This window comes from Oxyura jamaicensis, chromosome 19 (genome assembly GCF_011077185.1).
Source record: "Oxyura jamaicensis isolate SHBP4307 breed ruddy duck chromosome 19, BPBGC_Ojam_1.0, whole genome shotgun sequence".
Taxonomy (NCBI): Eukaryota; Metazoa; Chordata; class Aves; order Anseriformes; family Anatidae; genus Oxyura; species Oxyura jamaicensis.
In genome coordinates, this window is record NC_048911.1 from 3243603 (window position 1) to 3253404 (window position 9802).

Consider the following 9802-nt stretch of genomic DNA (forward strand, 5'->3'; position numbering starts at 1 on the left):
ACACGCCATTCACAAAGGAAGACTGAATTACAGGAGATAAAAGTAGTTTACCTTCTGTTGGCTCTCTGAAGTCCATGGAAGATCCACGAAGGGGAGGCCCATCTCGGAAACGACCAGTGCCACCACTTCCCATTGAGGCACCTGGTGGTCGCCGGTCTCCAGGGCGAGTGCCTCGACCCCGGCCTCCCAGGAAGTCATCATCTTTGAATCCTGAAGAAGGAAGATGGTGAATTTAAAGAGCACATTTCACAATGCTTTTATCTAGATTTATCTGGATGACTGGAAAACCTCGTAAGGCACAGCTGTCAGTCCAAGATGATGTACTGAGAGCCTTTGTCTGTAGACAGATTGCTTCACAGATCTAACACATTCTGGAAGAGTCATACAGATTGCATTTGAAATCCAGTGCACCATGCCAAGTTCAGAACCTGCTTTATCCACCTAGAGGCTTATTTCACACTCAGTCTTTGAAACCGGGTCACCAAGCACCATTAAAATATGAACTTCAGCTGCAACTTCAGATTGTTAACACCAGAAGCTGAATTCAGAGGTAGAAGTACCCTGAGTTCTGCTGTGGACAGATCACATTGCCTTAGCATGAAACCTGCAGGAGCAGAGCAAATGGGAAGAGAGCTAGGGAGTAATGAAACAATCCTTAAGAAAGCCTTTGAAAAAAGGAGCAAAACCAAGGCTTTTCAACTGTACTGTAAAATGACTAGGGATCTACTTGACTAATGGAAGAGCTAAGAAAAAAATCCAGACTTTAAATGTGAAGCTGACTACCTTTCTTCAGTTTGTGTATCAAAAGCCACCAAGAACTACCTGTCACTGACTGACTTCCATTCTACACCAGTGACCATCCTGTAATTTCCCCTTATAGCTCCAAGTGTACTCAATGGGAGGAAGATATTTCAGGCTAGCAGCATACCTAAGTGGAACACAGTTTTTTTAAAAAGCTGCTTGGAAGATAAAGTCACTTTATTCCCATCTGAGATTCTCCTTTTCAATTTAGCATTTGGCAGAGTCGCAGAACTGTTCTTTACTTCAGTGCCAAACAGCAATCTTTAAGACTCGATCCAGTGCAAGGCAACCTGAGAAGAAAAGCTTCTGTACCAACCAAGACTTCAACACTAAACTTTGATGCACATATCACTCATCCAGCATCTAACCAGCTGAAATGTGCATTTGAAGAAGCTGCTGGTAAAGGTATAAGGCTGCGACACCAGAATGCTTAGCTACGAAGGCAGGTTAAGCACAGCGTTGTAGCAAGCTTTCTCTCTCCAGCACCATGCTGAGTTCCATGCTAGCAGCAATGGCTCACAGTTATACCTCTCCTTCTATTTGTCCATTCTACTCATGCAGAGACCAGACACTGCACAGTTGCACTTGCCAGCATCTCCCCATCAGAAAATGGACCAAACCCACAATTTCAGAGGACAAAAGCAATTGTGTTAATATCACCCTGGACACTAATAACTAGAAACTAACTGGAAGTCAAAAATAAATACAGTGGCTCCATCAGTACCTTCCACTCAGCAAGTTCAGTCATTCACTGCACCTTGCATTACCAGAACAGACCTAACTTTTAGGAATGTTTTGTATTTAAAAGTGCTTTGGAACTAACACAGCTTTGGAGATGGCATTTGCTTCAGGAGTACACATTTCACATGGCATTATATTAATAACCTCTTGAGAAAGGTGAAAACCTCTGCTCTGAAAGAATGCAGCACCAGTATCTGTTTTCCAACATGGCCTGTCTGTTTCTGCTACTATTGTAAAATGTATTTGGGCTCATGTTTGAGAAATGCTGTGCTGAAACCTAGACATCACAGACTACATTCAAACTAGTATTCTGCCACTTAAGATCATTCCATAAAGCTTAAAATGAAGACCATTTCCTCTGTTGTAAAGCAATTAAAGTTTCCCCTGAAGAACCCCACTGCAGCCACTGGATGTCCAAAGTTGGCATACAGTAGACTGAGTCAAAACAGAAATGGGGACAAATGTAGCTGACATGAAAATGAGAACATTTGTGCCTTTTAGGCCGCCTATCTTATAAGTGTTAATACTGATACCAGAACCGAAGTCATCTCTGGAATCCCATCCACCTCCTCTGGATTCTCGGGAACCTCCTCCCATTCCTAGGAAAAAAGCCACAATTGTGTTCAGGTCTAAAGCTGTGGGAAAGACTGATAAGGGGACACCAAACCAAAGTCCAGTCCTTCCATATCCAAAGTCATGCTGCTGGAAAATCCCTTCATTTCAGTACCACCAAGTTCCATTGAACAGGAACAAAAGATCAGCTTTGTTAACTAAGAACAAGTGGTCAGGAAAGCTTCTCTAAAACAGATTGAAGCTACAGAAAAGCCTGTTCTTACACTGGAACATCAGACAGTACAAAATACATATTTGTACACTTGTGATTACTTAGCTTACTCACTTTTACATCCTAATAAAATAGTAGCAGATCAGACCATTGGGCTTATTATTGTCCTCTGCAAGAGACTGCACAGTGCTGGGGGATTGGTCTCAATTCCAGGGTTAGCAGTGACACACAGCATTGGGACACAAAGCACATCTATTCCAGCAATTTCAGGAGCAGCAGCAGCAACTACACTAGGTACGTACAAATTTTCCTTCCGCTACTGTCTTCATGTTTTCTTGCGTGCCCTGCATGCATTAGTTAGTGCCAGAAGTCACAACTCCAGCTGCTACATTTAAGAAGCTATTTAGGAAAATGAAAGTCACCTCTGTCATCAGGCCCGCCACCTTTTCTGAAGCCAAAGCCACCTTTGTCCTGTTTTCTGCCTTCTGCTATGTCCACTCGGAGTGATCGGTCACCCAAAAGCTGTTAAGTAAAGGGGAGAATCTCTTCAGAAACTGCCAGATGGGCTGCCAAGAAGCTTGAGACTTGTGCTTATCTTTCTGTTTCACAAGTTAATTGGAAATATACTTACTGCACCATCATATGTAAGAGCCTCCTTGAGTGACTCCACCTCATCAAACTCTACATAACAAAATCCTGTAAGAAGAAATTCAGAAATTAATACCAGCACTTTAGAAAGCAATTGTAAAAAGCTTCTCTTCCCGTAAATCTAATAGTCTTCTCTTTCAACCACAAACTATGGATAAGTACAAGATGTACACTGCTCAGAAACCAAACATCATTAAAGATGAATGCATTTACCAATGCTTCTTAACAGTTGGGACAGAGCCTGCAATAGAGCTCTACATGGACACTACGCAAATGCTAAAAGCCTGATTAATTTCCTTTACAGTATGTTCTCACTGCAGACTAAATTTGATCTACACCTTTAGGCAGTTATTTAGATGAATATTGACATTTGTTACTAGCATCTTTAAATGAGAAGCTGAGGTACCTGCTTGGCCAACAGTCTGATTTTCTGTCACTGTATCAATTTGGGAATTTGCTATTCCTTTTCTGAAATCCCTCAAAAACTGTATTAAACCTTTCCCCCTAAAAAAGTAACTTACGAAGTACTCCCTTTCCCTCACTCATTACCAATGGAAATATGATTTACATGCTCTAATGCAATTGTGTGAATGGCTTACTGAACTGCTTTTCCTTCCTACCTACTAAAGATGAAGGCAAAGCAATGGGAGTCTTCTGAGCTAAAGAAAGACTGTCTAAGTACTCAAAACCAAAGACCACTGATCTCAAGTGGGTCAGACACTTCAGCTTTGTTACAATTCATAAAAGACAAACCAGGTTTGAGAGTCTCTTACAGCAGGGTAAATACTGACTTGTCACTCAGATCAGACTGCATCTTGTGATGGAAGTAACAGCAAATCTCATTCAAATGAGATGTTTGTTGGTAAAAGAACTTTGCAAAAATCAACACTGAAGAACAAACTGTGCTTTAGAGCAGAGAAATTCCCTGTTAAAATGATTTTAGTAGTAGATGATTCTCTTACCAGTTAGCAACCTACAACTGAACCAACTCTGAACACTCACCTTTAAATTTGTCTGTTTCCTTGTCTCTGACTAGTCGTACACTCCTTACACTGAGATCCTTGAAGATAGCATCTATGTCTCCTTGAACAGTGTTGAAGGGTAGATTTCCCACATATGCTGTGAAAGGGGGTTCTGTTGGCAGCTCTTTCTGTTTGCGGGAACCAAGGCCACCACCACGAGACCTGTTGAAAAAGCAGTCCATTTCTGGAACCTGACTCCCCGTAATACAGTACACAGCGCTGCCCAGGTGCTCTTCCCCCAGCTTCAGTTTCCACACCTCCTGTTAGCATCCCTCTGCCTGCATCTGCCACCTCCGCTACTGGCCAACTCCTTTTTAGGATGACCTGATCAGTACTTCAGTGGGAAAACAAATAAACAATATCTTACAGATACCAATCTTACAGATGAAGTCAGTAATGAACTAATGAATGAACTTCCTTGTTTCAGAAGACATTAAGAACATCTCGGCTGAATATGAGCCAGCAGTGTGCTCAGGTGGCCAAGAAGGCCAACAGCATCCTGGCCTGTATAAGAAACAGTGTGGCCAGCAGGGCCAGGGAGGTGATCGTCCCCCTGTACTCGGCTCTGGTGAGGCCGTACCTCGAGTACTGTGTTCAGTTTTGGGCCCCTCGCTACAAGAAGGACATGGAAGTGCTTGAGCGAGTCCAGAGAAGGGCTACGAAGCTGGTGAGGGGCCTGGAGAACAAGGCTTACGAGGAGTGGCTGAGGGAGCTGGGACTGTTCAGCCTGGAGAAGAGGAGGCTCAGGGGTGACCTTATCGCTCTCTACAGGTAGCTCAAGGGAGGCTGTAGAGAGGTGGGGGTTGGTCTGTTCTCCCATGTGCCTGGTGACAGGACGAGGGGGAATGGGCTTAAGTTGCGCCAGGGGAGGTTTAGGTTGGATGTTAGGAAGAACTTCTTTACCAAAAGGGTTGTTAGACATTGGAACAGGCTGCCCAGGGAGATGGTGGAGTCACCATCCCTGGAGGTCTTTAAAAGACGTTTAGATGTAGAGCTTAGGGATATGGTTTAGTGGGGACTGTTAGTGTTAGGTCAGAGGTTGGACTTGATGATCTTGAGGTCTCTTCCAACCTAGAAAATTCTGTGATTCTGTGATCTCAAAGTAAGGTCATTTACACTGTTCCCACACAACATATTCCAGACCAGATTTCAAGAATTTATCGCAGTAAGGAAATGCTTGCATGACACAGCCATACCCCAAAGTTTATGTGGAACTAATGCTTTTAGCTAAATAGTACAACATCAACTCCACAATCATCTTTGTTTGCTTAAGAGACATCCTCCACCTCCGAAAAGTTACTGCTGTAACCAGCTGTCAGATATCTAAAGGGCACATGACATTCTAAAGGCAGAAAAGCAATTTAAGTAATATTTGGTTACTTCTTCCTTTTTAGCTCATAAGACGAAAACTAGGCTGCCGTTTCCTATTCTTCCTCTCAGTTAATGCTATCAGCATTGGTTGCTGAAGAACTAGAAAATTACCAGCTCAATTCTTCCCTGTATTAATACAACACATCTGCATGTTGATTTCCCACAGAGCCTAAGCTTCTCAAGCTAACCCTCATCTCCGTTATAGAGAGCAGTTACTGTGGACACAAGGCCCCTAACTTCAGCTCCTGGCCTTGTTGGCTACAGGATGCCCCCATCACCAGTTCAATACCCCTTGCTCTGCCTAAGCAACTTTTGCCTCATCTGAGATGCCTACCTACAGCTCTGCCACATTCTCTTCCATGCCTTCCTTTTACTGGATTTTGTTCCTGTCTGCTCCCTTTCTAAGAGGTTCCCTGAACATTTGAAAGTGCAGAGGAACTCAAAGAGTACCATCCATGGTTTGCCAGGTGACAAGGACTAATTAGATTTCTGCAGAGGTTCAAATAATTTCATTAGCTTGTATTATTCTGGCTAGTTGCATGCAGCAAGAAGGTCCACAGTACTCATCCACCTTTTTTTCCCCCTCTTCATTCCAGAATAAATATTTTATTGCGAACGAATGACATAATGCAGAAATCTTGGATAAGATTCCTTAACTCTTTCTAGGTAAGCCTGTCACTTGTGCCTATTCATGGTACCAGCGCAGGAGTTACACCAACAACATCAGCATGCCTCTGCACTTACCTCAGTCACTACCTCTGTACATTTAATTAGTGCCCACCCAGGTTCATATTTTGTCATTTCTGACAAAATTCCATGTCTGCCTTTGTCTCAATAACAAATCAGAGGCAAAACAGCCTCGAGACCAGTAGCTGCTATAGCTGGGTGCTCTGTATGCAGGGTAGAATTCCTGAACAGGTCAAATCAGTTCCATGCCTGCATCCTTAATTCTCATCAGGGGTTTTACTAAGCCCCTTAAAATACCACACACTTAACTTACAGCCCCAAATCTTCATTTTTATGTTCAATAGTAACATCAAAATTGCTTAGGCTCAGTTTAAAAGAGCATTCCCTCCTTTTGTGCACTCTCACCATTGTACCTGGGCTGCCAATCAGCCAGCTCTGTGCGCTAATTCATCTGAGAACTCCCCTTACAGATGAATTTGCCATATCAACAAGGTGATCTGGCCAGCTGCAAAAGGCACTTGTGCCAGCACAGGAAGAACACAAGCCAGGGCTTCAACTGCAGCTTTCAACAGCAGCCTCCACTTAGATGAATTGAGTTGCCTCTGAAACCACACCCTCAAGTCAGCTGTCCCCCAAAGAAACTCGGTGCTGCAAACAAACCGTGTTTCTACCACAACACACCAGGATTTGGGGGGAGGGAAGCTTTGTGTGTAAATCAATGTCCTGTTATGCAATTCCTACTGATATTTTTCTGAAGTGATGTATTCTTTTTGAACATCTTCCACTAGAGCCTCAGTTATCAAATAGCTATGGATTTGGTCTTTCAGTCTTCAGCAGAAGAACAGGAAGGGTCGCAAACCAGGTTCCACACTAAGCTTCCTGCAGGCTTCAAGTACAGTGGGACAAGTTGTTTTGCAACACCAGAAGACACTGTTCCTACACCTTGCTACATTTTTTTCAACATTGAAAGGGTGAAATAAGGAGTATGGCTGACTTCAGTAACCAAGATTCAAACAAGATGCTCTAATTCATAATAAAATGGGACAGGCATCAATAAAATTAAGAACAGCCCCAAACTAAGTGACCCAGGTCACACCAGAGCACTAAATGCGTATCTGCATTTCCCACTCAGTGCAACTTTCACTGAGGCACACCTAGGTAATAATGATGTCATCTTAGCAGGGGAATCAGAAACACTTGTTTTTTCCTCCATGAAATAAAGGCAGAAAGTTGAAGAAAGCTTGCTTCTGACAGAGGCCAGAAGAAGCATCCCTGTAATTAGGCTTACCTGTTGGTGGACTGAGTTGGGTGACATCGTAAGTCCATGCTGGGGTGAAAGAGCACCCAAACTGTTATTCTGAAGCTACTTTTAGGAAGTTTAGCTGTTCAGAAAACAGTCTGTCAAAAATTCAGAGCAAGGGATATTTTGGAAAGCTGTTGTTTGAACTTAATAGTCTTTCACAAAGAATCAAAACATTAGTTCCAGATTTATTTTTGCCCAGCAAACAGGCAACAGCCTAATCGGATTGCAGCTTCAGTATTTCACCAGAGACACCATAAGACTCAGCAAGACAAGATTCATCAGGAGTCTCCAGACCACGACTTGAAGGACCCACCAAATTTATTCAAGCAACCCAGAGCATCTCTACAGTAAGCACTACACATCTTCAGCAAGAAGCTTACTTGAACCTAAGAATTTGGAGATATTTATTAGTAGTAAACGGGCAGGGAACAGGATCCAAAAGCATAAATACTAGCTCTCCATTTCCACTTACTTGTATCGTGATTCACGGGATGAATCTTAAACCTTTGATTAAGGTGTCCAGCAGGGGTAAGCCTGGTGCAAAGACCACACCTAAACAAACAGCCTACCAGCAGGCCAGGACCAATAAACTCACTTTCCTTCAACCCTGAGAGGTTCCACAGATGCTTAGTATTCCAGCTAGGCCACAGCATGACCAAGAACGGACTTTGGTGTCAAATTCTGGGCTCCAGAACACTGACCAGAAAGCTTTTATAGTACACCTTTGTTATTAATATCAACAGCATGTTCTCCCTCTGGAATAAGGTGACTCGCACATCAGCGTCATGCTTCAGCTTGTAATCAGTTCACTGCCAGACATCTCAAGTACAACAAAATCCCATCTCAAACCAGTCATCCTCTGTTGCTCTCCTGTGTCATTCTGAGAGGAAAACAAGGCAGTTGGTTTTAGCTATGTCAGAGCTCATCAGGAGCCCCTATTTCCTACCTGCCACACTGCAATCTCACATTAATGCTCCACAAAGGGCAGCTCTGACAAACTACATCTCCACTAAGTTTATACTATTCCTGCAGTCCTAGAGCACCTAAAAACGAGCAGAAGTCACCCTAAGATAACAAAGGATTCTTTAATCAGAGCCTTCAAGAAGAGTCATGTTTTCGCTACACACGAGTGCAGGACCTGTTAGCACCCAAACTACTGAATTAGCTCCTAGTTACTTACCAGAAACATCTGCAGAAGCATCTACTAACCAGTTCACCAAAGCAAGTATCTGAGCCTTGCCTGAGAGCAAGTCTAAGTACCCTATTAAAGAAATCTGAATATGAAAGTAACACTTGAACTTTTATTTTGCTACTTTACAGTAACATTTGAATTATGAGTGTCAAGTGCCACCTCAGGCAGCTGTCAATGTATCTATTAAGAATTTAAGAAGTGGCAGAACTATGAATGGCTATCCCAGCTGTTCACCCTGGGACATCTCACCTTCAGACAAAGGATATTTATGCACAAAAAGTAGTTTACTGAGCCTAAGTGCCAGAGTTTTTCTGAACGCAAGACAACTCACTCCTGCAACAGCCTCTGCAGTACTGCCTCCCTGCTACCTGAGCAGCCTGGAAATGAAACCCATTTATTTCTCTGACCACAGCTGTTGATTAGGAAACATCTTGGAAGACTAAATGACAAAAACAGCATACTCGTTAATATTCGCTTGCAAACACAGTTTATTTTGCAGTTTTATACCTGATATTTAAATTTAGAGGAAATTTGTACAGCACCAGCCTTCAAAAAAGTTAACTACTTGCATGTTCCTAACGTGGTTTAAGGCAAACTGTAGTTGCTGGTTCCTGCTTTCGTAGCCCGCTCCCCCCAAACACGTGCAGTCTCCAGAGCCGAGCCAAGCCCCACGGATCCGAGAGTTGGAGCCAGCACCGGGAGCCGGGATAAGGCAGGAGAGGCCGGCAGCTCCCGACTCTCCCCGAGCGGAGGCACCGCAGAGCCCTCCCATTTCCTCCCCGCCGCAGGCAGCACAACTCCGCCTGCTCTCGGGGCCGCCGCCGCGACTCCCTCCCCCCCCGCCGTGCCCAGCTCGTCCCGCCAGCACCGGGGCCTCGAGCCCTCCACGGGCAGCTCCCTCCTCCCGCCGTGTCCCTGCTGCAGCTCCTCACGGCCTACCTTGGCTCCGACCCAACACCTCCCTAAATCCCCCCCCCCGCTCCCTCCCCTCGCCTCCAGGCCGGCGGGAGCACAGCGACACCCTCCGCTTCCCGCCCCTTCCCGGCTCTCCCCAGCCGCCAGGCCCCAAATTTGCTGCGGAGCGAAGGGGGAGAGGGGGGCTGCCCTTACCCCCTCCCAGACCACCGCAGCCGCCTCCCTGTGCCTCCACAAAGCCGAAAGGCGGGAGGCGAGGGGCCAGCAGGCTGCCGGAGGCGGCGCCCCCTGCCCGTCCCTCCCTCCCCCCTTAACCCCCCCCCATCCCCATCCCCACA

General features: G+C 44.8%; 1 protein-coding gene across 3 annotated transcripts in view; it reads right to left on the reverse strand.

Annotated features, from left to right (window-relative positions):
- Positions 1 to 9802, reverse strand: part of EIF4H (eukaryotic translation initiation factor 4H) — a 23231-nt gene that overhangs the window by 13070 nt on the left and 359 nt on the right. Inside the window, exons 2-6 of one of the 3 annotated variants that reach the window (XM_035343312.1) lie at positions 3977 to 4158; positions 2958 to 3022; positions 2749 to 2848; positions 2076 to 2141; positions 5 to 210 (exon numbers count right to left, since the gene is read on the reverse strand). In XM_035343312.1, coding sequence (XP_035199203.1) covers positions 5 to 210; positions 2076 to 2141; positions 2749 to 2848; positions 2958 to 3022; positions 3977 to 4158 — 619 coding nt within the window. The remainder of the gene's footprint in view (positions 1 to 4; positions 211 to 2075; positions 2142 to 2748; positions 2849 to 2957; positions 3023 to 3976; positions 4159 to 9802) is intronic. The other 2 variants (XM_035343311.1, XM_035343313.1) reach the window with 2 other exon arrangements.